The 27,225-nt window shown below is 45.5% G+C and overlaps 1 protein-coding gene across 2 annotated transcripts in view; it reads left to right on the top strand.

Moving 5' to 3' along the window:
• ZRSR2 (zinc finger CCCH-type, RNA binding motif and serine/arginine rich 2) overlaps positions 1 to 26,691 on the top strand; it is a 135,600-nt gene extending 108,909 nt beyond the window's left edge. Inside the window, exons 10-12 of one of the 2 annotated variants that reach the window (XM_063955799.1) lie at positions 11,182 to 11,291; positions 12,734 to 13,740; positions 26,382 to 26,691. In XM_063955799.1, coding sequence (XP_063811869.1) covers positions 11,182 to 11,291; positions 12,734 to 13,695 — 1,072 coding nt within the window. In that variant the 3' untranslated portion in view covers positions 13,696 to 13,740; positions 26,382 to 26,691. The remainder of the gene's footprint in view (positions 1 to 11,181; positions 11,292 to 12,733; positions 13,741 to 26,381) is intronic. The other variant, XM_063955800.1, reaches the window with a different exon arrangement.
• Positions 26,692 to 27,225: the final 534 nt, after the last annotated feature.

Genomic DNA, 27,225 nt, shown 5'->3' on the forward strand with positions numbered 1-27,225 from the left:
TAGCACCATGAGGTATAGACGGGTCCACTAGGAGCCTTGGGCACTTTAAGAAATCTATAGTGTGCACTGGCTACTCCCTCTATGCCGCTCCTACCAGACTCAGTCTAGAAAATGTGCCCGGAGAAGCCGGTCACGTTTGGGAAGCTCCTGAAGGGTTTTCTGCATTTATTTTCTATTTTTTGTTTTCATGCAGGTCTGGTTGGCACCAATCTGCCTGCTTCGTGGGACTTGGGGGGGGGGGGCGGACGGACGGTTCAACCTCCTTAGGGTTAATGGTCCCGTTCCTCCCTTCCTGACTGGACACTGAGCTCCTGAGGAGGGTCCTATTTGCAAAGGCCCCCCCACGGCGAGCGTACAGACTCGCAGTACGCCGCCTCCCCTAACAGAGCCAGGCGTAAGAAGAGTGATGAGTAGGTGGCCGGTGTCCCGGTTAGCGGATCGCCGGTTATAATGGCGGCACAAAGGTAGGAGCACAGCGTTGATAAGCAGGCTGCGGCTCCAGGCGAGCTGAAGCCATAACTATTAATACCCACACTGGAAGTACATCTTACAGGGGTTTTAACCCGCTGTAGAGCAGAAATATCACCTCAGCCAGTATAAAAAACCGGGAAGACCACGCGCCATTAAGGGGGCGGGGCTTCACTATGATCGGATCCAGCAGCACACCAGCGCCATTTTCCCTCTGCAGCTATACACAGACAGGCTGGCCTGAAAGCGCTGCTCCTCCACAAAAACTCCAGATCACCTCAGCGGTACCAGGGGTCATAGCAAAGGGGGAGCAATAATAGTATACTAAGCCCTTTTAAGGGTGCTTAGTTTGCGATCCAGATTAACTTGGAAATTAGCTATAGGGGCTCTGTGTGGCTGGCTCCATCATACTCTGTCTCTCCCAAGGGGTCTCTTTGTGGGTTAACTGTGCTTTTAACTTATTGTCCTGTGTGTGTGGGTTCTTTCACATTTTATTATGTCAAAGGAGTGTGTCTCATGCATGGCAGAGTGTTTCTCTAACGTCCTAAGTGGATGCTGGGGACTCCGTAAGGACCATGGGGATTAGCGGCTCCGCAGGAGACTGGGCACATCTAAAGAAAGCTTTAGGACTAGCTGGTGTGCACTGGCTCCTCCCCCTATGACCCTCCTCCAAGCCTCAGTTAGATTTCTGTGCCCGAACGAGATGGGTGCACACTAGGTGGCTCTCCTGAGCTGCTTAGTGAAAAGTTAGTTTTAGGTTTTTTATTTTCAGTGAGTCCTGCTGGCAACAGGCTCACTGCATCGAGGGACTAAGGGGAGAAGAAGCGAACTCACCTGCGTGCAGAGTGGATTGGGCTTCTTAGGCTACTGGACATTAGCTCCAGAGGGACGATCACAGGCCCAGCCTGGATGGGTCCCAGAGCCGCGCCGCCGGCCCCCTTACAGAGCCAGAAGCCTGAAGAGATCCGGAAAATCGGCGGCAGAAGACGTCCTGTCTTCAAAAAGGTAGCGCACAGCACCGCAGCTGTGCGCCATTGCTCTCAGCACACTTCACACTCCGGTCACTGAGGGTGCAGGGCGCTGGGTGGGGGCGCCCTGAGACGCAATAAAAATACCTTAAATGGCAAAAGATGCATCACATATAGCTCCTGGGCTATATGGATGCATTTAACCCATGCCAAAAATACACAAAAAACGGGAGATAAGGCCGCCGATAAGGGGGCGGAGCCTATCTCCTCAGCACACTGGCGCCATTTTCCCTCACAGCTTCGTTGGAGGGAAGCTCCCTGTCTCTCCCCTGCAGTCACTACACTACAGAAAGGGTTAAATAAAGAGAGGGGGGCACTAATTAGGCGCAGTATAAACAATACAGCAGCTATAAGGGGAAAAACACTTATATAAGGTTATCCCTGTATATATATATAGCGCTCTGGTGTGTGCTGGCAAACTCTCCCTCTGTCTCCCCAAAGGGCTAGTGGGGTCCTGTCCTCTATCAGAGCATTCCCTGTGTGTGTGCTGTATGTCGGTACGTTGGTGTCGACATGTATGAGGAGAAAAATGATGTGGAGACGGAGCAGATTGCCTGTAATAGTGATGTCACCCCCTAGGGGGTCGACACCTGAGTGGATGAACTGTTGGAAGAATTACGTGACAGTGTCAGCTCTGTATAAAAGACAGTGGTTGACATGAGACAGCCGGCTACTCAGCTTGTGCCTGTCCAGACGTCTCATAGGCCGTCAGGGGCTCTAAAGCGCCCGTTACCTCAGATGGCAGATATAGACACCGACACGGATACTGACTCCAGTGTCGACGGTGAAGAGACAAATGTGACTTCCAGTAGGGCCACACGTTACATGATTGAGGCAATGAAAAATGTTTTACACATTTCTGATAATACGAGTACCACCAAAAAGGGGTATTATGTTCGGTGAGGAAAAACTACCTGTAGTTTTCCTGAATCTGAGAAATTAAATGAGGTGTGTGATGATGCGTGGGTTTCCCCCGATAACAACTGATAAAAATGTTATTGGCATTATATCCTTTCCCGCCAGAGGTTAGGGTGCGTTGGGAAACACCCCCTAGGGTGGATAAAGCGCTCACACGCTAGTAAGAACAAGGGCTCTACCCTCTCCTGAGATGGCCGCCCTTAAGGATCCTGCTGATAGAAAGCAGGAGGATATCCTAAAATGTATTACACACATACTGGTGTTATACTGCGACCAGCAATCGCCTCAGCCTGGATGTGCAGTGCTGGGTTGGCGTGGTCGGATTCCCTGACTGAAAATATTGTTACCTTAGATAGGGACAGTATATTATTGCCTATAGAGCATTTTAAAGATGCATTACTATATATGCGTGATGCACAGCGGAATATTTGCCGACTGGCATCAAGTCTAAGTACGTTGTCCATTTCTACCAGTAGAGGGTTATGGACACGTCAGTGGTCAGGTGATGCGTATTCCAAACGGCATTTGGAAATATTGCCTTATTAAGGGGAGGAGTTATTTGGGGTCGGTCTTTCAGACCTGGTGGCCACGGCAACAGCTGGGAAATCCACGTTTGTACCCCAGGTCGCCTCTCATCATGAGAAGACGCCGTATTATCAGGCGCAGTCTTTTCGTGGACAAGCGGGCAAAAGGTTCCTCTTTTCTGCCCCGTGACAGAGGGAGAGGAAAAAGGCTGCAGAAATCAGCCAGTTCCCAGGAACAGAAAACCTCTCCCGCCTCTGCCAAGCCCTCAGTATGACGCTGGGGCTTTACAAGCAGAATCAGGCACGGTGGGGGGCCCGTCTCAATGAATTTCAGCGCGCAGTGGGCTCACTCGCAAGTAGACCCCTGGATCCTTCAGGTGATACTCAGGGGTACAAATTAGAATTCGAGACGTCTCCCCCTCGCCGTTTCCTGAAGTCGGCTTTACCGATGTCTCCTTCTGACAGGGAGATAGTTTTGGAAGCCATTCACAAGCTGTATTCCCAGCAGGTGATAATCAAGATACCCCTCCTGCAACAGGGAACGGGGTATTATTCCACACTGTTGTGGTACCAAAGCCGGACGGCTTGGTGAGACCGATTATAAATCTAAAATCTTTGAACACTTACATACAGAGGTTCAAATTCAAGATTGAGTCACTTAGAGCAGTGATTGCGAATCTGGAAGAAGGGGACTACATGATGTCTCGGGACATCAAGGATGCTTACCTTCATGTAAAAAATGTACCCTTCTCATCAAGGGTACCTCAGGTTTATGGTACAGAACTGTCACTATCAGTTCAGACGCTGCCGTATGGATGGTCCACGGCACCCCGGGTCTTTACCAAGGTAATGGCCGAAATGATGATATTCTTTCGAAGGAAGGGAATATTAGTTATCCCTTACTTGGACGATTCCCTGATAAGGGTAAGATCCAGGGAACAGTTGGAGGTCGGTGTAGCACTATCTCAGGTAGTGTTGCGGCAGCACGATTGGATTCTCAATATTCCAAAATCGCACCTGGTTCCGACGACTTGTCTTCTGTTCCTAGGGATGATCCTGGACATAGTCCAGAAAAAGGTGTTTCTCCTGGAGGAGAAAGCCAGGGAGTTATCCGAGATAGTCAGGAACCTCCTAAAACCGAGCCAAGTCTCAGTGCATCAATGCACAAGGGTTCTGGGTATAATGGTGGCTTCCTACGAAGCAATCCCATTCGGCAGATTCCACGCAAGAACTTTCCAGTGGGACCTGCTGGACAAATGGTCCGGGTCGCATCTTCAGATGCATCAGCGGATAACCCTGTCACCAAGGACAAGGGTGTCCCTCCTGTGGTGGTTGCAGAGTGCTCATCTTCTAGAGGGCCGCAGATTCGGCATTCAGGACTGGGTCCTGGTGACCACGGATGCTAGCCTGCGAGGCTGGGGAGCAGTCACACAGGGAAGGAATATCCAGGGCTTATAGTCTAGCCTGGAGACGTCACTTCACATAAATATCCTAAAGCTAAGGGCCATTTACAATGCTCTAAGCTTAGCAAGACCTCTGCTTCAAGGTCAGCCGGTGTTGATCCAGTCGGACAACATCACGGCAGTCACCCACGTAAACAAACAAGGGTGGCACAAGAAGCAGGAGCAATGGCAGAAGCTGCAAGGATTTTTCGCTGGGCGGAAAACCATGTGATAGCACTGTCAGCAGTATTCATTCCGGGAGTGGACAACTGGGAAGCAGACTTCCTCAACACGACCTCCACCCGGGAGAGTGGGGACTTCACCCAGAAGTCTTCCACATGATTATAAACCGTTGGGAAAAACTCGACATGTATTGCGCCAGGTCAAGGGACCCTCAGGCAATAGCTGTAGACGCTCTGGTAACACCGTGGGTGTACCAGTCAGTGTATGTGTTCCCTCCTCTACCTCTCATACCCAAGGTACTGAGATTGATAAGATGGAGAGGAGTAAGCACTATATTCGTGGCTCCGGATTGGCCAAGAAGGAATTGGTAACCGGAACTTCAAGAGATGCTCACGGAGGATCCGTGGCCTCTACCTCTAAGAAGGGACCTGCTCCAGCATGGACCCTGTCTGTTCCAAGACTTACCGCGGCTGCGTTTGACGGCATGGCGGTTGAACGCCGGATCCTGAAGGAAAAAAGGCATTCCGGATGAAGTCATCCCTATCCTGATCAAAGCCAGGAAGGATGTAACCGCAAAACATTATCACCGCATTTGGCGAAAATATGTTGCGTGGTGCGAGGCCAGTAAGGCCCGACGGAGGAAATTCAACTGGGTCGATTCCTACATTTCCTGCAAACAGGAGTGTCTATGGGCCTGAAATTGGGGTCCATTAAGGTTCAAATTTCGGCCCTGTCAATTTTCTTCCAAAAAGAACTAGCTTCAGTCCCTGAAGTTCAGACGTTTGTAAAAGGGGTACTGCATATACAGCCTCCTTTTGTGCCTCCAGTGGCACTTTGGGATCTCAATGTAGGTTTTGGTTTCCAAAAGTCACATTGGGTTGAACCACTTAAATCTGTGGAGTTAAAATATCTCACATGGAAAGTGGTCATGCTGTTGGCCCTGGCCGGGGCCAGGCGCGTGTCAGAATTGGTGGCTTTATCCTGTAAAAGCCCTTATCTGATTTTCCATTCGGACAGGGGGAATTGAGGACTCGTCCTCAGTTTCTCCCTAAGGTGGTTTCAGCGTTTCACCTGAACCAACCTATTGTGGTGCCTGCGGCTACTAGGGACTTGGAGGACTCCAAGTTGCTAGATGTTGTCAGGGCCCTGAAAATATCCAGGACGGCTGGAGTCAGGAAAACTGACTCGCTGTTTATCCTGTATGCACCCAACAAGCTGGGTGCTCCTGCTTCTAAGCAGACTATTGCTCGTTGGATTTGTAGTACAATTCAGCTTGCACATTCTGTGGCAGGCCTGCCACAGCCAAAAAATCTGTAAATGCCCACTCCACAAGGAAGGTGGGCTCATCTTGGGCGGTTGCCCGAGGGGTCTCGGCTTTACAACTTTGCCGAGCAGCTACTTGGTCAGGAGCAAATACGTTTGTAAAATTCTACAAAATTGATACCCCGGCTGAGGAGGACCTGGAGTTTCTCTCAATTGGTGCTGCAGAGTCATCCGCACTCTCCCGCCCGTTTGGGAGCTTTGGTATAATCCCCATGGTCCTTACGGAGTCCCCAGCATCCACTTAGGACGTTAGAGAAAATAAGAATTTACTTACCGATAATTCTATTTCTCGTAGTCCGTAGTGGATGCTGGGCGCCCATCCCAAGTGCGGATTGTCTGAAATACTGGTACATAGTTATTGTTACCAAAAAGATCGGGTTATTGCTGTAGTGAGCCATCTTTTCTAGAGGCTCCTCTGTTATCATGCTGTTAACTGGGTTCAGATCACAAGTTATACGGTGTGATAGGTGTGGCTGGTATGAGTCTTACCCGGGATTCAAGATCCTTCCTTATTGTGTACGCTCGTCCGGGCACAGTATCCTAACTGAGGCTTGGAGGAGGGTCATAGGGGGAGGAGCCAGTGCACACCAGCTAGTCCTAAAGCTTTCTTTAGATGTGCCCAGTCTCCTGCGGAGCCGCTAATCCCCATGGTCCTTACGGAGTCCCCAGCATCCACTACGGACTACGAGAAATAGAATTATCGTTAAGTAAATTCTTATTTTTTCTCACTCAGGGGGATCACTGAGTGTACTCAGTATAGTACACATTCTCAGGCTAGTGGATCTGAACCTGTATGGTTAAATTCATTGAAAGGGATGGTCTCGAATATTTCTCATAAATTATCCCAAAATGAGAAGGAGACACAATACTTAAGACAGTCGGTAGATGACCTGATGACCTTTCCTTGCATCTAAGGAATTAAATTCCCTTTTTGAAGAAACTTGGGTTAATCCTGAGAAGAAGTTTCAGATCCCTAAAAGGTTACTGACATCCTTCCCTTTTCCTCAGGACGATAGGAAAAAATGGGAAAACCTACCAATTGTTGACGCCTAGATTGTCCCATAAAATAGTCTTACCGGTCCCGGGGGCAGCCTCCTTAAAGGATACGGCTGACTGCAAGATTGAGACCATTCTCAAGTCTGTATACACGGCTGCGGGGCTTGCTCAGAGACCCACTATAGCTTGTGCTTGGATCACTAGGGCCATTGCAAAATGGTCGGGTAACCTAATTGAGGGGTTAGATTACTTACCAAGAGGTGAGATACTTTTACTCCTGCACTATATACAGGACTCTGCAAATTTTATGGTGGAAGCCATAAAAGAAATTGGATTGCTCAATGCACGCACCACGGCCATGGCAGTGTCTGCACGCAGGGGCCTATGGCTACGTCAGCAGACGGCAGATGCGGATTCCAGAAAGGGGGTGGAAAGCCTACCTTTAACAGGCGAGGCCCTGTTTGGTGACAAACTGGATTCGTGGATATCCAAGGCTACGGCAGGTAAGTCTACATATCCTCCTTCTGCAGCCCCCCCAGCTAGGAAGGCCTATTGTGCTCTGACTCTGCAGTCCTTTCGGACAGCAAAATTTTAACATAAAGCTAAGGGTTCTTCTACAGCCTTCAAAGGCAATAGAGAGAACCCAGAAAACAAGCAACTGCAGGTACACAGGAACAGAACTCCGGTTCTGCTTCCTCAAAGCCTTCAACATGATGGTGGACCTCTCTGCCTGGAAGACGGGCAGGTAGGAGCCCATTTAAAAGATTTCAGTCACGTATGGGCAACATCATGCCAGGATCCCTGGATCAAAGAGCTCATCGCTCCAGGGATACAGACTGGAGTTTCAGGACGTCCCACCTCACAGATTCTTAAAGTGAGGCTTACCAGCTTCTCAGGAGGCAAGTATAAATTTACAGGATGCAATTCAAAAACTGATACAGACTCAGGTCATTGTTCCAGTTCCACCGAAGCTACGGAACAGAGGGTATTATTCCAACCTGTTTGTGGTTCCGAAACCGGACGGTTCGGTGAGGCCCATTTTAAACCTCAAGTCGTTGAACCCGTATTTACGGGTGTTCAAATTCAAGATGGATTCTCTGAAAGCGGTGAACTCGAGTCTGGAGGAAGGGGAATTCTTGGTGTCTCTGGGTATCAAGGATGCATACCTTCATATCCCGATCTGGCCACCTCATCAGGCTTAACTCAGGTTTGCCTTACAGGACTGTCACTACCAGTTCCAGGCTCTGCCTTTTGGCCTCTCCACGGCTCCAAGGGTGTTCACCAAGGTAATGGCGGAGATGATGTTCCTCCTCCGAAAACGAGGAGGCAACATAATTCCGTACCTGGACGATCTGCTGATCAAAGCACCATCCAGGGAGCGGTTGTTGGACAGCATTGTCCTCTCAACTCAGCTTCTCTGGGATCACGGGTGGGTTCTGAACCTACCAAAATCTCACCTGGAACCAACACGGAGGCTTCCGTTCCTGGGGATGATACTGGATACGGAAGTACAGAAGGTATCCTTCCATTGGAGAAGGCAGTGGTGATCCAGTCGATGGTGCGTGATGTTCTCAAACCAACCCGGATATCGGTGCATATCTGCATTCGCCTTCTTGGAAAGGTGGTAGCTGCTTACGAGGCACTGCAGTACAGGAGGTTTCACGCCAGACCCTTCCAGCTGGACCCGTTGGACAAATGGTCCAGATCGCATCTCCACGTGCAACAGAGGATTTCTGTTGCCAAAAGCCAGGATTTCTCTGCTGTGGTGGCTCCAGATTTCTCACCTGACCGAGGGCCGGAGGTTCGGTATTCAAAATTGGATTCTGTTAACCACAGACGCAAGCCTCAGAGGTTGGGGAGCAGTCACCCAGGGGGAACCCTTCCAAGGAAAATGGTCAAGTCAGGAAACAATTCTTCCAATCAACATTCTGGATCTAAGGGCCATATACAACGTCCTTCTACAGGCAGCACATCTTCTTCAGGATCAGGCGATCCAGGTTCAGTTAGACAATGTGATAGCGGTAACGTACATAAACCGACAGGGCTGTACGAAGAGCAATGTCAGAGATAACACAGATTCTCATCAGGGCAGAGAGACGCTGTGGCGTTGTCTGTGATCTTCATTCCGGGAGTAGACAACTGTGAAGCAGATTTCCTCAGCAGACACGACCTCCACACAGGAGAGTGGGGCCTTCGCCCGGAGGTGTTTGGGTCGTGACACGTCGGTAGGGAACTCCACAGATCGACATTATGGCCTCTCGTCTCAACAAGCAACTCGGGCAGTATTGTTCCAGGTCGAGAGACCCACAGGCAGTGGTGGTGGACGCTCTGGTGGCTCCATGGGGCTACCAGATGGTGTATGTGTTTCCACCACTTCCACTGGTCCCAAGAATTCTCAAAAGGGAAAGGGTTCAGGCAATTCTCATTGCTCCGGATTGGCCTAGAAGGGCTTGGTACGCGGATCTACTGGACATGCTTCTGGAGGATCCGTGACCTCTATCTCTCCGAGAGGATATTCTGCAACAGGGGCCGTTCGTCTATCAAGACTTACCCCGGCTACGTTTGACTGCATGGAGGTTGAGCGTCAAATTTTAGCCCGGAAAGGAATTCCGGACGGTAATTCCTACCCTGATCCAAGCCAAGAAAGGGCTAAGGTCTAAACATTACCACCGGATTTGGAGAAAATGTGTGTCTTGGTGTGAAAACAGAAAAATTCCTGCGGTGAGATTTCAACTGGGTCGGTTTCTGCTTTTTCTGCAGTCTGGTGTGGATGTAAGCCTACGCCTGGGCTCCATAAAAGTCCAGATTTTGGCCTTGTCCACTTTCTTCCAAAAACAGTTGGCTTCCCTCCCTGAGGTTCAGACGTTCTTGAAAGGTGTTCTGCACATCCAGCCGCCCTTTGTGCCTCCCATGGCACCTTGGGATCTCAAAGTGGTGTTGCGGTTTCTACAATCTGAATGGTTTGAGCCTTTACAGGAGGTTGATGTAAAGTTTCTTACGTGGAAGACCGTCACATTGCTGGCCTTGGCTTCGGCAAGACGTGTGTCGGAATTGGGGGCGTTGTCTCACAAGAGCCCCTATTTGATTTTTCATGAAGATAGAGCTGAACTCAGAACTTGTCCGCAATTTCTTCCAAAGGTGGTGTCTGGGTTTTCATCAACCCGTCTCCTCGGACACAGTTTCTAGACTGAGTCTGGTAGGAGGGGCATAGAGGGAGGAGCCAGTGCACACTATTGATTTCTTAAAGTGCCCAAGGCTCCTAGTGGACCCGTCTATACCCCATGGTACTAATGTGGACCCCGGTATCCTCTACGGACTATGAGAAAAGGATTTACCGGTAGGTAATTAAAATCCAATTTTTTTTGCATTTACTTTTTTTTATTTAAATGCCCCCCAGCAGATCGGGAGATATTTACATTTTTCTAGCAACTGCTAGTTAACACTAATTTGGAGCTGACACAAACTATTATTTTTATTTATTAGGCATCTGTTTGGATGTTAGTGTACTAAGCTAGAAAACCATTATAAATGCCAGCGTACTGTGTTGTTTTCCCTTACAGCTATTTTCCCCCTCTAAATTCCTAACATGCTATATGGTGCTACAGGCAAGAACAGCATGGATTTCTTTTTTGATCAGTCTGGACAAAGGACTTTTATTTGTATCAGGCTTCTTCATGTGGTGCAGAACTGGAACAGACAGATTTCTGTTCAATGCTGCCTTTTGGCGGGATAATAATTGAAGGTTCTGTGTTCTATCTTTCCCAAACAGAAGTCGTCTTGGCTTTTGTTGATGTAAATACAGATAAAGGTTTTACTTTGGAGAAGAGAATATTTTTCCTTCAAACTTTATTGATTTTAGCAATCTTACAAAGAAGTTTTACAGTAAAGTGTCTAAAGTGGTTCCAGTAACACCCCTAATATTCTACTAACAACTAATACCGCTGCCGTGCACTCCATTACAGCAGGTTAGTAATACCTGATGTATCTGTGATAAAGGAGTGCTTCCTGTGCACTGACAGATTACATATAAAAGTGCTGTGGCGGTAGAACCATCCAGGAATGCTGGTAGGGTTTCAGAAGTGCTAATGGTACATCCTGAGACGCTAGATGGTACAATGGGAATCTGTGGCACCTCAATGTGCTTTACCACACGTAAAGTGCTTCTTATCAAAGCTCAAAACAATAATCGAGCATCCATGTACAGTAGTTTTGAAAACTCACTCTGGACCTGGTGTGTCCTCTCTTCTGTGGTTACTAATGTCTTCATGGCTGCTGTTAACAGCTCTGTGTGTGTTGTAGGGAAGAAGAATGCTTGCAGGCCTTTTCCCAGTTCAACGGGCGGTGGTACGCAGCGCGCCAGCTTCAGTGTGAATTCTCGCCAGTCACCAAGTGGAAGTTGGCTATATGTGGTAAGAGTTCACCCAAGTTTTCTTCATAACTGAGATTTGCTGAATGTATACAAGTCACTGGCACGCACGGTGACAGTCGCTTGCATGCACGGTGACGGTCGCTTGCATGCACGGTGACGGTCGCTTGCATGCACGGTGACCGTCGCTTGCACACACGGTGACAGTCGCTTGCACACACAGTGACGGATAATCGTGTGAGCTGCAACAGTATTCCTGATAATACAGGCTGTTTATTCACTGAGGTGTAGTATAATCACTGAGACACCAGGTACAACATTATATTCTGTCTTTGTGCTACAGATTCTCAGTTTTCTTCTGTGAATGGTGTTTTAGTTAAGTATGAATAGTAAAAGTTTTTCATCATTTTAAATTGGCTGCTGGCATTTGTAAACATCTCATTTGCTAGCAAAGGCAGGTGATTTTACAACGTATTGCAGAGCTTTCATTAAACGTCTTTACTTGTGCTATATCCAATGACGTTCTCAGGTGGAGAAGTTCCATAACGATAGAGCCTAATAGAAATGGTTCCTCAACATGATTTATGCTTCATTTTTTCCCCTAAATGGATGAAGGAAATTATTGTGTTGTAATACTGTATATAAAGTGCATTATCCATCTAGGAAAAATACACATCGTGTAGTATGTACCCAGCTTTATATTTGGCAAACCTTCTAAAGAAGCCTTTAGATTTAGGAAATCTCTGATCTGTGTTTGTGGCTCTTTAATTATATTGCTATACCCATTTTAAAATATAAACAATCATTACTGAAACATCTGAATAATGGTACTAAAGATATCCTGTTATATTACCCTATATTGGAAATTACGCAATCCCCCACCTATCTGGTTCAAGAGATTCAATTTCTGGTTCAGGAGATTAGATGCATACATGGAGATGGAAGATATCTCCCTGTCAGTGATGGATAACTTTTGTATTTAAATTTACAAGGTCTTACTGTATAGAGTCTAGACCAGGCATTCCCAACCACGGTCCTCAAGGCACACCAACAGTGCAGGTTTTAGTGATATCCAGGCTGCAGCACAGATGGTTAAATCAAAATAACTGAGCTACTAATTAAGTCACCTGTGCTGAAGCCTGGATATCACTAAAACCTGCACTGTTGGTGTGCCTTGAGGACCGTGGTTGGGAATGCCTGGTCTAGACTATAAGGAATTCCTAGTTTACGTGAGCTCCTCATCCCTCCCTTCCCTTACATCTTCCCTCCTATTTCTCCAATGTTCTCTTTCCTGTTGATTATACTGCTTCATATATTATGGTCTGTTACCCATTGTAGCACTTATATTGGAAAATGTACCAATGTTTCTAATTCGTTCATTATCTGTCTACCATTTGTTCGTCTTTTGTGCTTAATAAATACAGATTGTAAACAGCAAAAAAAAATCAATAACTATTGAATTTTTGTTTTGGATTTAATGTTTAGGGTTATTTGAAAGGCAAAAATGTCCTCGAGGAAAACATTGCAATTTCTTGCATGTCTTCAGGAACCCAAATAATGAATTCTGGGAAGCCAGCAGAGACATTAACATGTCACCAGACAGAAGTAACTTCTCTGAGAGAAGGGATCGGACAGGAAGATATGATGATCATTGGATCTCCAGGAGATACCGCAGCCCTAGCCTAGACTCCAAAAGAAACGGTAATTCCAGCAGAAAAAAAATCAGCCGACACAAAAGCAAGAAGAAGCACCACTCGCATAGATCAAGAAGCAGAGAAAGGAGATCACGCAGCAGGGGCAGAAAGAAACACAAGCACAAAAACCATAGCCGTAATTCAAGATCAGAAAGCCACAGCCGAAATAGCAGAAGTCGTTCTAGATCCAGGAGTCAAGGCAAAAAGAGCAGAAGTCGTTCTAGATCCAGAAGCCGAGGCAAAAAGAGCAGAAGTCCATCTAGATCCAGAAGCCGAGGCAAGAAGAGCAGAAGTCGTTCTAGATCCAGAAGCCGAGGCAAAAAGAGCAGAAGTCGTTCTAGATCCAGAAGCCGAGGCAAAAAGAGCAGAAGTCGTTCTAAATCCAGAAGCCGAGGCAAAAAGAGCAGAAGTCGTTCTAGATCCAGAAGCCGAGGCAAAAAGAGCAGAAGTCCATCTAGATCCAGAAGCCGAGGCAAAAAGAGCAGAAGTCCATCTAGATCCAGAACTAAGCCAAAAATAGCAAAACTCATTGTAGATCTAGAAGCCGTTGCAAAAAAAGCAGAAGCCGCTCTATATCAAAAAGACATGGCGAAAAGGGCAGAAGTCATTCTAAATCCAGAAGCCATGGCAAACAGAGTAGAAGTCGTTCAAAATCCAGAAGCCGTGGTACAAAGAGCAGAAGTCGTTCAAAATCCAGAAGCCGTGGTACAAAGAGCAGAAGTCTTTCTCGATCTCGTGGCAGAAGACGGTTAAAAAGCAGAGAGAAGCTCTAATGTGCGTGAACATAATTGTATCAAGGTATATTGCTTATTAGTTATGCTATATATAACTTTAGACCTGCCTACGACTATTATATATTATGTGGAAGTAATTTCCAAATAAGTAATTTATTGTATACATTCTATACTAGCATAATGTACCTGGCATATGCCAGGTCACCTCACTCTATGTCCCCCTGCTCTGGTCAGACCTACGCCACCTCCCCTATTTTGTCGCAGCTGCTTTGCGACCCTTTGCTAGCCACCACCAGATAATACTTTGTGGTTTTTGCTTCAGACTTAATCCACTTTTACAAAACGGGGAGAATCCAGATTCTACACATAGTTTTACATATAAAAATCTAAACTGGAAATTATAATTTCTTTTTCATCCACTAGAGGTCACTGGAGTACTCTTGGGATATGGACGGCTTCCGCAGGAAACAGGGCACTGAATATTTAAATTTAGAACTCTCCAACCCTCCATATCCCAGAGTACCTCAGTGTTTTTTCTGTGCTCACTGCACTAACAAGGCTTGTGTGGGGCTCCCACACTTTTCTTTGAATATTTTTTGATTTTAATTTTTCATTTTTACTTTTTTATTACAACTTAAACACATCCCTTCCCAGTTTCTACTAAAAACATGGGTCCAGGATAGTGCCGCTGCACGGAGGCAGCGCATGGCGTGTAGGTCCTCACAAAGAGCACCCTCACAGCTACACGCAGCTCACTGCCTGCTGCAAGAGCTGGACGGAGCTTACAGAAAGAAGCCCTGTCGCAGCCCTCCCTACAAGGAGACAAGGTATGCTGGGGGGAACGGGGCGGTCAGCGCATGCTGCCGCTCCGCTTTGTGGGGTCCGTGTTATCACCGCCGCCCGCACCCGCCGCTAATACAGCCCGCCCGCCCCAGCTGCCCTGTCCGCGCTGTACGTACATCAAAGTACCAGCGCTAAGAGGGGGAGAACCGCCGCAGCTCAGCGCTCACACTAGCGCCACCGGAAGCCGCTAAGCGCCGCTCCAGCCAGCCGAACTCCATTCACACGGCCGCTCTCTTCATAAGAGTCCCCCGCCTCCCTGCAATGACACTAGGGTCAGCTTCCCGGCAATCGCTCCCCGCTGAGACACAGCGCTACACGGAGCACAGGGGGAGGGGGGGGGGGACAAGTCTGATCACAGGCAGCGCTGCTGCAAGGGAGAAAAACGTATATGGGAAGAATAGGCTGCATGACAGGCTGCCAGATTTCATATGCATAGATCCATAGATTATATTAATAGACTGTTAAGCCTATATTACACTGCAGTCAGGTACTGGTTATAAAGGCATGTATTGTAACCTGACCTGTGATTCTAACTGTAAGCATGGCATGGGGGCCATTTTTACCATGCTTCCTGTTTCTTCCAGTTTGTGATTCCAGAACGTTCCTGTCCTACATCTCTACCACATGTACAGTATGTTTTGTAGGTTTCCACTCCGGAAGCCGGTTTCATTCCCGGATCCTATGTTAAGCAAATGTAATGGCTGGGTTGAAATCAGAATTGGCCGCCGCTCGACACGAGCGGCAAGATCGGAGTCTCGGGTGAGACCGCTAGAACTAACGGAGGAGTCTCAGCCTTTGCAAAGGTCCAAGTTCACTTTGGGTACAAGGGATACATTTAATTTGTCTTATAATTTACCCGTTTCTACTATGTTGCAGTCTGACGATTCTATGCCAGACCTCACGGCGCTAAATAAGGGTGAGGAGGGCAAATTAGACCAGCAGTCAGATAGTGCAGCTTTTGACAGCCCAGATATTGATAATATCATCAGGCCAGTGCGTCAGTCTCTGAAGTTTACAGAGACTAAGGAGCCTCTGACATATAATAAAGTCGTATTTACTAAACGACAGATATCTCCAATGGGGTTCTTATTTAGGAATATCTTAATAAGATGTTAGTAGAAACACGAAAGAACCGAATAACCGGTTCTATACCTCACAGATTTAAGTCTAGTTACCCATTTCCACAGTCAGTGACATCTACATTGGAGAATCCGCCATTGGTGGATTAGTCTGTGTCAATCCTTATAAAGACCCTTCAGACGTAAGATAGAAGGGCATTTGGGTCACTACGGCGCTAATTGTATGGATAACAGAACTCAAGTCTGCTCTACATGACGATCACGTTATACTTATCGCTAATCAAATCTGAGAAGCTGCTGAGTATCTATGTACAGCTTCTGCTGCCGGCTGTCAGCTCACTTATCGCTTTTCATCGTCGCTAGTTACAGCACGACAAGCACTCTGGCTGCGTTCTTGCCAAGCGGAGTCAGAGCTCAAAAGAATACGGTGGCCAGAAGTTGTTGGGTCCTAAATGGGACAAATTAATTTCTCAGTCCACGGGGGGGGGGGAAAGTGGGGGGGGGTCTAGTTTCCTGCCATTGCCTCCTCCGGTACCGAGACGGAAATACTCTGGCCCGGCGTTCAAATCCTTTAGACTTCAGTCCTTTCAAGACTGTGTTAGAGAAACAGCCACGCCTAGTAACGTCAGGGCGCTAAGGTCACCAACAAGCCAGTGGCTTAACGGGCTCCCAGGCCATCTCGGATTTCCAATTGTGGGAGCACGCCTTCAGACGTTACATTTGCCGGAGTTCCAGACATCCACTGATGGATGGATCCACAATTTAGTGTTAAAACAAAGCTGTCTCCTGCCACTGCACTTTTTCAAGACAGGACTGCCTCTGTCGGACGACAAGAAGGCGGTTCGGCAAATTGCCATTCAGTCTCTGCTGGATTCAGCAGTTTTAATTCCAGGCCTTGTACAACAACAATGTCGGGGTTATTATTCCAGTCTGTTTGTGGTACCGAAGCCGGATGGCTCAGTCAGGCCAATATTGAACTTAAAGGGTCTCAATCAGTAAGTCACTTACTACAGATTAAAGATGGAATCTCTGCAGTCAGTAATTGCAGATTTAGAGCCACAAGAATGCTTGATTGCGCTAGATCTCAAGGATGCGTACTTACAGATTCCGATTTGGTCACCTCATCAGAGGTTCTTGCGTTTTGCAATATGCCACAACCATTACCAGTTTCAGGCTCTACCGTTTGGCCTCTCGTCAGCGCCTCGGGTATTCACCAAAGTGATGTCTGTGATGATAGCTCATCTCAGATCCCTGGGAGTGACAATTGTTCCGTACTTAGACGATCTGCTCATAAAAGCTCCGTCTCAACAGATGCTCCTCCAACATGCGCTGCTGACGTACAATGTACTGGTTCACCACGGTTGGATTGTCAACTTCAAGAAATCACATCTAATTCCGTCTCAACGACTTCAATTCCTAGGTATGATTCTCGATACGGTAAATCAAAGAATTTACCTACCACAACAGAAAGTACAGATTATTCGCCATCTGGTACAATTAGTGCTCAAGCCACGCACAGTCTCGGTACATTTTGTGTATTCGCCTCTTAGGAACAATGGTGGCGGCTTTCGAAGCGCTTCAGTTCGGAAGATTTCACTCACGTCCATTTCAACTGGATGTGCTCGCACAGTGGTCGGGCTCGCATCTGCAGATTCACCACAGGGTGAGGTTGTCGCCAAGGGCAAGGGTGTCTCTACTCTGGTGGCTCAAGGTGCACAATTTAACTGCAGGCGGCGGCTGGAATTGGATAATTCTAACGACAGACGCGAGTCTCAGAGGTTGGGGAGCTGTAGTTCAAAATTGTCAGCTCCAGGGTCTCTGGGCGGATCACGAATGATTGCGGTCTATAAATGTCCTGGAACTCCGCGCAATTTACAATGCGCTATGACAAGCAGTACAATTGCTTCGGTCTCAGACTGTCCAGGTGCAGTCAGACAACGCAACGGCAGTCGCATACATCAACAAGCAATGAGGAACGAGAAGCCGCATGGCAATGCGGAATGTAGCTCGAATCCTCAATTGGGCAGAATACCACCAGGTGATATTGTCGGCAGTGTTCATTCCGGGAGTGGACAACTGGGAGGCGGATTATCTCAGCCGTCGGGATTTTCATCCAGGAGAATGGGCATTAAATCCAGAAATGTTTCACATGTTGGTCCAGAGGTGGGGTTACCCTCAAGTTGACCTGATGGTGTCTCGCCACAATCACCAAACGCACCAGTAGGTGTCCAGAACGAGAGATCCAAAGGCAGTGGCGGTGGATGCTCTCACAATCGCTTGGCCGTACAGCCTAGTGTATCTGTTCCCACCGTTTCCGCTGCTCCCTCTGGTGCTAGAACGGATCAAAAGAGAGTCTGTCACAGTCATACTAGTGGCGCCTCATTGGCCTCGGAAAGCTTGGTTCTCGGGTCTCCGCGGACTACTCGCACTCGGTCCTTGCCCGCTTCCACTCCGTCCGGACTTGTTACAACAGGGTCCGTTCCTTTACCCCGATTTAGCGCGGCTGCGTTTGATGAGGTGGCTATTGAGAACGCACTCTTAAGGAGAGAGGCCATTCCAGAATCGGAAGCCAGTTACGGCAGCTCATTATTACAGAATTTGGCGTGCCTATATAGGTGGGTGTGAAGCTCGGAAGTTTCCGACATCATCTTTCAAGTTATCCCGTCTTTTGTTGTTTCTACAGACGGGGTTAGATGGAGGACTGCGCTTATCTACACTAAAGGTGCAGGTATCTGCATTGTCAATTTATTTTCAAAGCCGATTGGCTCTATTGCCGTCGGTACACACTTTTCTGCAAGGTGTCCTCAGAGTACAGCCTCCATTCATTCCACCTACAGCGCCATGGGACTTGAATCTGGTTTTAGATTTCTTACAGTCTTCACATTTTGAAAGTGGATATTACTTGGAAAATAATATTTCTCCTAGCCTTAGCTTAGGCAAGGCGTGTTTCAGATTTGGGTGCCTTGTCAGGCAAGCCACCGTATTTGGTGTTTCATGATGACAGAGCGGAACTTCGGACGAATCCCGCTTTCTTACCAAAGGTAGTGTCATCTTTTCACATCAATCAACCAATAGTAGTTCCTGTGTTAACCGGACATTCTGGAACTCTGGATGTGGTACGCGCATTACGCGTTTATGTATCCCGAACGTCTACAGTTCGTAAAACGGATACGTTGTTTGTTCTCTATGTTGCTGCCAACATAGGTTGGCCAGCTTCTAAGCAGACCTTATCCAGATGGATAAAACTGACTATACGTCAGGCTTACCTTCATGCTAGGTTACAGCTGCCTACATCAGTAACAGCTCATTCCACATGTTCTGTGGGAGCTTCATGGGCATCTGGTCGTGGAGCTTCTACGACGCAGCTTTGCCGTGCGGCTACATGGTCATCAGTGCACACGTTTGTGCGCTGTTACAGGTTTGATAGGTTTGCGGAATCAGCATCTAGCTTTGGCCGCATAGTGTTACAGGTGCCAAACAGCTCTCCCGCCCACAAAGGAAACTTTGGTACGTCCCAAGAGTACTCCAGTGACCCCTAGTGGATGAAAAAGAAAATAGGATTTTGGTACTTACCAGGTAAATCCTTTTCTTTGAATCCATGGCCCTCATTCCGAGTCGTTCGCTCGGTAATTTTCTTCGCATCGCAGCGTTTTTCTGCTTAGTACGCATGCGCAATGTTCGCACTGCGACTGCGCCAAGTAATTTTGCTATGAAGATAGTTTTTTTACTCACGGCTTTTTCTTCGCTCCGGCGATCGTAGTGTGATTGACAGGAAATGGGTGTTACTGGGCGGAAACACTGCGTTTTATGGGCGTGTGAATAAAAACGCTACCGTTTCCGGAAAAAACGCGGGAGTGGCTGGAGAAACGGAGGAGTGTCTGGGCGAACGCTGGGTGTGTTTATGACGTCAAACCAGGAACGACAAGCACTGAACTGATCGCAGATGCCGAGTAAGTCTGAAGCTACTCTGAAACTGCTAAGTAGTTTGTAATCGCAATATTGCGATTACATCGTTCGCAACTTTAATAAGCTAAGATTCACTCCCAGTAGGCGGCGGCTTAGCGTGTGTAACTCTGCTAAAATCGCCTTGCGAGCGAACAACTCGGAATGAGGGCCCATAGGCGGCACTGGACGCCCACCCAAAGCAGTTTTACCTGGTTTGTGGTAAGCTCAGGGGGTCTTATGGTAACACACTTTCACCCACTGGTTCAAATTATAAAATTCTATCGGTTATGGTGTCAACTGTTTAGTTGTCAGTAACGTTATGTGTCAACTTTATTGTTGTCCGTTATGTTATATGTAATTCTCCATTGTCAACCTCTCTATAGCTCCTGTTCGGCTCAGTAAAAAACACTGAGGTACTCTGGGATATGGAGGGGTAGAGAGTTCTAAATTTAAATATTCAGTGCCCTGTTTCCTGCGGAAGCCGTCCATATCCCAAGAGTACTCCAGTGCCCCCTATGGATTCAAAGGAAAGGATTTACCTGGTAAGTACCAAAATCCTATTATTTCATTTTAGAATATTTTGATATGTGTAGGATAATATGATAGGCCAACATGGTGACCCCTGTGTTTATTGATGCCATGAAAGAAGAGATCTGGGCATTAGAACCTTTCTGCCATGTAGTATGTTTGATGATAACCAGACAGTAATTACTAATAATAAACATCAAGAAAAGGTATTTAAAACTTTTATAACTTTAACTTATTTGCCACTAACGCAAAATAACCTTTGACTTATTAAATGCACCATGTACCACAAATTGCTTTTTCTTATATCACTACATAGTATTCGCTCCAAGATTATTACATCATTCAATCTCCCTGAAACTCGCCTCTCTGTACACATTGCTGCTTCAATTATCCACTCCCCTCTTATCAACACCTGTGAGCTTTTTAACTTACGTACATACTTTGACTGTAACATCCACACCCTGCCACCATAAAAACACTCACATACTTCCTATAACTATATTTATCTTTCTCTTCTGCTTTTGTTAGCTGGTGACATAGACAGACCCCAACCTCTTGCCGCACTCATATTCACGTAATTTGCAGCATTACAGAAATCCAGCTAACCTTATAAACCTCACATGTCTCCAATCACCGTACAAAATACTAAATTGTGCCTTCTAGAATTCACACTCCGTTTGCAAACAATCCATGAACTCTTCATCTATCCATCCATCCGTGACCTCTTCATCTTTGCCTCAATCTGCTGGCTATAACAGAAACTTGGCTCACACCATCAGGCACTGCCTCCCCTGCAGCATTGTCACATGGTGGTCTCCACTTTACACACACTTCCAGGCCTGAAAACAGTAAAGGAGGTGGGGCTGGAATATTACTATCCCAATCTTTTACATACACTGTTCTACCACAGATTCCATCAATCTCATTTACATCATACAAAGTACATTCTATAAGGATTTTTACCCCTTTCTTGCTGCATAGTGCTGCTATTGATCACCCACCTGGGCAACCCAAACATCAATTTCTATAAGATTTTTCTGCCTGGCTCTCTCACTTCTTATCCTCTGACATCCCCACTATCATCATGGGTGATTTCAATATCCCTATTGATAGTCTGAAATCTTCTGCTCATTCCTCTAAATTACTCTCTCTAAACTCCTCTCTCGGACTGACTCCTCTACTCATCAGTAGGGCCACTGCCTTAATCTTGTATTCACCAGACTATGCTCAGTTTTTGAATTTACACTCCTTTCCCTCTCAGAACATTTCTCACCTGCATGCTTTCCCCCATTACTTCAAACTCCATGTCATAGAAGCCTACAAACCTCCACAAACTCGCAGAAATATTAACATTATTACTTTTTGACCACTATCCACCTCTCTGCAACAACTATTCTTACCAATTTCTACATTCACCTCTACTGAGACTGCTGTATCACACCTGAACCAGACTCTAGAAATAGCGCTCGATGAAGTGGCACCAGTTACTCATCACACTTCACATAGACTTCGATGTCAACCGTGGCACTATAAATTCACAAGACACCTAGAAATACTTTCAAAACAAAGTAGAACGTCAGTGACGTAAATCTCGTACTTCAAGTGACTTCCGTTTACCACTCTTATCGTAATGCCCTGGACACTGCCAAACAAACATTTTCAATCTCTCATTTCTGCTCATGCCTCTAACCCCATGCAACTTTTTAATACATTTAAATCACTTCTTAACCCTCCCTCACCAATCCCACCAGCTACTATCAGTGCACAAAATCTTGCTTCCTATTTCAATGACCAGATTGATAAGATCCGAAATGAAATGGTATGCTCTTCCATAGCAAGTTACCTGCTCAGTTCCCTTCCTGAACCCTTTGGTACCTTCTCTTCATTTGATCCCACAAATGAAAATGAAGCATCTACACTATTCTCATCTGCCTACTCTACTACCTCTCCTCTTGATACTATATCCTCAAAAATAAGTAAAGCTCTGTCTCCTGTGCTCATCCCAAACTTAACTTAACATCTGTAATCTCTGTCTCTCTACTGGTATCTTTCCATCCCTGTTCGAACATGCAGTGTTTACTCCCATTCTGAAAAAATACATTTCTGACCCCAACTCTCTCAAATTACAGTCCCATTTCTCATCTCCCATGCCCATCGAGAGACTTGTGTAAAAATACAGAGATTGGGCGCTTCTGTTTGGGCTCGTTAGGACGTGTATTCTTGAGTGCTCATAGAACCTGCGCAAGGGTACCCGACCCTTGTGTACAACAATATTTTAAATTGGGGTGTGGGTTCTAGCGCTCTTCAAGGATGAGATGTAGGTAAGAAAATATCTGTGTATTAAGGCAGAGTGCACACAATTCTGATACAGTGTAACTGTAACTACTCTCACACAGTATATGAAACAAAATAGCAATGTGGTTAGCAGTAGAACAAATGGTTAATATTTGAATCGTCCTATTGTTTAACAGTTCGCTCTTGCTCAGGATACAATATGGTTATAGTACCGTTCTATAAATCATTACCCCAAGAGGGGCATTAACTTCTAAGTTAGAGGAGAATGATCCCTCCTATCCGGCTGCTAATTAGCAGATTCTGCAGTATATGCAGGAGGTGGTTGAAGGCTAATTTTCCTCATTAGATGTTCATATGTGGATCCACTCTGTCAGTTCCTCCGTTAGTTACCGGTATTCTCCCGTATTCAATAGAAAATGCTTTTACTTACTTAAAGGACATTAACCAAACTGCCCAACATACATCTCTTCGCTTATCTCAAAATATCTTCCTACCCGACCTCTCCGCTCTGCACAAGATCTACATCTCTCATCCACACGCATTACTTGATCCCACTCAGAATTACAGGACATAACATTATAATAAGAGCAGTCAGGTGGGGGGGGTTTTTTGCGCTTGACGCACCCAAACATACTGAGTTTAGTCACATAAAATGGCAAAACAAGAGAAAATGGGTTATATTGAAGTTTTGTAAAACTGTTGAAACTTGTTTGAGGGAAAGTTTCACATAAACATTAAACAATGTACCCCTGTCCATGCCACACTCCAGTGTGGCAGTACAGTAGCCCCTATTGACATATTTATGTAACTGAATATTCTCCTAGTTTTCTGTTTTGTGTTTTTTTTTAAACTAGGTGTTCTAAAACCCATGTGACCCTGCTCTGTTTCCAGCAGAATGCTTTTAAAAACTAATTTTTTTGTAATTGATAGAAGCTAACCAATAAGAGCGTCTGCTAATTATTGAAACTTTTCTTCTGTAAAGTATAACATTCAGGCATACTAGCTAGCTAGCTATATATAGTTTCATTAAAATGTGATTGTTTTTTACTTGGTTTGTTAATTAGACGTTTACATGTATAATCTTGGAATCTATGAAATCCAAGTTTGTGCCGTTGGGGCTCTAAAATAGGGAGCAGAGAAAAGACAACGCACACTGTATTTTGTGGTCTGTGTGCTACTGCTTCTCTGTGCAATCCCATTAACACACTATGGGGTATATGCAATTCACGGCGAATCGCGGCAAATTATCGCCGTTTTTTTAATTCGACACAATTCGACAGGTGAATTCCGGCAGGTGGCTGCCGGAATTCACCATATTCAATGAAAAACGGATTCGACATTCCCGCGGGCGAAAAATGGCCGATTTGCCGGATTTTGCCGCGATTTTAAAAAACGGGAAAAAATGGCGTGGGGTCCCCCCTCCAAAGCATAACCAGCCTCGGGCTCTTCGAGCTGGTCCTGGTTCTAAAAATGCGGGGGAAAATTTGACAGAGGATCCCCCGTATTTTTAAAACCAGCACCGGGCTCTGCGCCTGATGCTGGTGCAAAAAATACGGGGGACAAAACGAGTAGGGGTCCCCCGTATTTTTCACACCAGCATCGGGCTCCACTAGCTGGACAGATAATGCCACAGCCGGGGGTCACTTTTATACAGTGCCCTGCGGCCGTGGCATTAAATATCCAACTAGTCACCCCTGGCCGGGGTACCCTGGGGGAGTGGGGACCCCTTCAATCAAGGGGTCCCCCCCCCCAGCCACCCAAGGGCCAGGGGTGAAGCCCGAGGCTGTCCCCCCCATCCAATGGCTGCGGATGGGAGGCTGATAGCCTTGAGAAAAATGACAAGAATATTGTTTTTTCCAGTAGTACTACAAGTCCCAGCAAGACTCCTCCGCAAGCTGGTACTTGGAGAACCACAAGTACCAGCATGCGGGAGAAAAACGGGCCCGCTGGTACCTGTAGTACTACTGGAAAAAAAATACCCAAATAAAAACAGGAGACACACACCATGACTTGTACAACTTTATTACATACTGCCGACACACACATACTTACCTATGTTGACACGAAGCAGTCGGTCCTCTTCTCCAAGTAGAATCCACGGATACCTGAAAATAAAAGATAATTATACTCACCTTCCAGCGTCCAGAGATACATCCACGTCCAGAAAATAATCCAGGAATTTGGCAAAAAAACAAAACGCAAATACCCGTGCCAGTATTGCCACTATTCAGTAAAGAAATTTAAAGAACAAGTAACCCCCTTCTTTAAATCCTTGTAGAGAGATGATTCTTAAAGAAAGGATAACATAGAAAATGCTGGTCCTTTGAACTAGATAGCAGTCTCTTACTGCGTTATCTTGTCCAGTCTTCCACAGGTTACAGTGCTGCAGTTTTCTACCTTGTTGTGTCCGAAATTACATTATTATTTTTTTAGCACAGAGCCAAAAGTGTAGAAGGTAATCCTAATATTAGATGGAAAAACACATTTGGATTTAAGCTGATAATACATAAATGTAATGTAAACTTCACAGGATTTTTAACAGCCTTTTGAGTTAGGAAATGTTGAAAATGTTTCCTCTTTTGAAAAGGACTCTGCTGCTCTCTGTAAATACAGGTTGAGTATCCCATATCCAAATATTCCGAAATACGGAATATTCCGAAATACTGACTTTTTTGAGCGAGAGTGAGATTGTGAAACCTTTGTTTTTTGATGGCTCAATGTACACAAACTTTGTTTAATACACAAAGTTATTAAAAATATTGTATTAAATGACCTTCAGGCTGTGTGTATAAGGTGTATATGAAACATAAATGAATTGTGTGAATGTACACACACTTTGTTTAATGCACAAAGTTATAAAAAATATTGGCTAAAATGACCTTCAGGCTGTGTGTATAAGGTGTATATGTAACATAAATGCATTCTGTGCTTAGATTTAGGTCCCATCACCATGATATCTCATTATGGTATGCAATTATTCCAAAATACGGAAAAATCCCATATCCAAAATACCTCTGGTCCCAAGCATTTTGGATAAGGGAGACTCAACCTGTATAACATCAGATATTTGGATGTGTTTCTTTGTAGCCACGCTTTGTATTGCTGCCTTTCTGGGCACTTAAAAAATGTCATCTCTTGTAACTTTTTGTTAAAGGAGGATCTTCTGGCAAACTAAATAGTTTATCAGTTGGCCCTGTCTCCCAACTAGTATGAGCAAGTGTGCCTGGGCAGCAACTACTCTCATCTAACAGTGGGTGATTCTACAGGTATACAAGAATAGGGAAATTTGAAAGCTGTACTGTATGTTGACTGATTTACCAACACATCTGGCTGGATGTTTGTATGTATGTACTCCCTATCTAGTCCGCTGCTTTGTCAGCCTCCTTGTGCAATCTGCATAATTAGGATTTTGTATCTGGAGACGTAAATGACTGATGTGGTTGAGCAGCCAAGCCACAGCTGGTGGAAGGTGGTTTGCTGATTAAAATGTGTAAATCCATCATTTACACGTTCTAAAAATAGTATTAATCAGTTTTTGATGATTGATCTACTTATAATTTTTGGCTAACGCCTTAGTTTTTTATGTTGACACTTTAGCATGACCCGGGACATCCATTCCTTATATTTATTATCCAATAACCATGGACTCTTGCACCTAGGTGAGATGACTAGGTAATAGCTTGGCTTTTCTTTTCCTTTATAGGGCAGTAGCCTATCAGCCACAATCGCGAAAAATTATATATATTGCAGAGTGCTATACTGATCTAATTATGTAAAAAATATATTTCAGAATGCTATACTGATCTAATTATATGTAAAAATTACATGTATTTCAGAGTGCTCTACTGATCTAATTATATGTAAAAATTATATATATTTCAGAGTGCTATAATGATCTAATTATGTAAAAAATATATTTCAGAATGCTATACTGATCTAATTATATGTAAAAATTATATGTATTTCAGAGTGCTATACTGATCTAATTATATTTAAAAATATTATGTTTTTTCAGGATATTCTGGCCGGATATTCTGGCTACAGGTAGACTCAGCAGATGCATGGCATGTCCGGTATCCATCTATAGATACAATGTATCCTCCTTAATGGATTGTTGGACAGTTACCATTCTCAGAGCTGAGCTCACCAGTGTGATGATGACATGCTGGTTTCTTCATTGTTTCAGTTCAGTTCTCTCAAATAAAAGTACCAGAAGTATCTGTTCATGTGTTTATCAGACTTTTGCACACACAAGTTGTGATATCTTTGTACATTTTCTTTTTAGCAAAGTGTAAATATTTTTAAATAAAACTTATTTGAAATTAGATTTATAGATTTATTTTATTTTACATTTTTGTTGGAAGGCTGCTTGGCTGGGGAAAAACCATTTGTAAAATTACTGTACATGTTGTTGCACTTTTAACTTCATACTCATGTAAAGCAATAATGTAGCCATAATTACACAGCTTGGCGCTTAACCAGTGCAGGGGGAGATGATGGGGTTTCTGTTATTAGACAGGTGCCTGGTAGTATTACTAAAGCAGAAATTGGTGGTGTGTATTGGAAATAATTAAATAACAGGGTGAAAACTGCGATCTCTGAAACCCTGCACCTCGTAACTGAATGCCATTGAGGGTTAGAGTAATCTTATCGCATTCAGTATTATATCCCGATGGACTGGATACCGGCAGTTTGAATACCGACAGTGGCATCCTGACCATCAGAATCCTGACAACCACCCAGATAGTACCTTAAGCCTCCCCTGCCCCCTACCCTAACCCTCCCATGTGGGTGATTAACTCTAACCCTTCCCCGCTGCGTAAACCTAACCCTCCCCACTTGGTGCCTAACCCAAACAC

The sequence above is a fragment of the Pseudophryne corroboree genome, chromosome 2 (assembly GCF_028390025.1).
Source record: "Pseudophryne corroboree isolate aPseCor3 chromosome 2, aPseCor3.hap2, whole genome shotgun sequence".
Classification (NCBI taxonomy): domain Eukaryota; kingdom Metazoa; phylum Chordata; class Amphibia; order Anura; family Myobatrachidae; genus Pseudophryne; species Pseudophryne corroboree.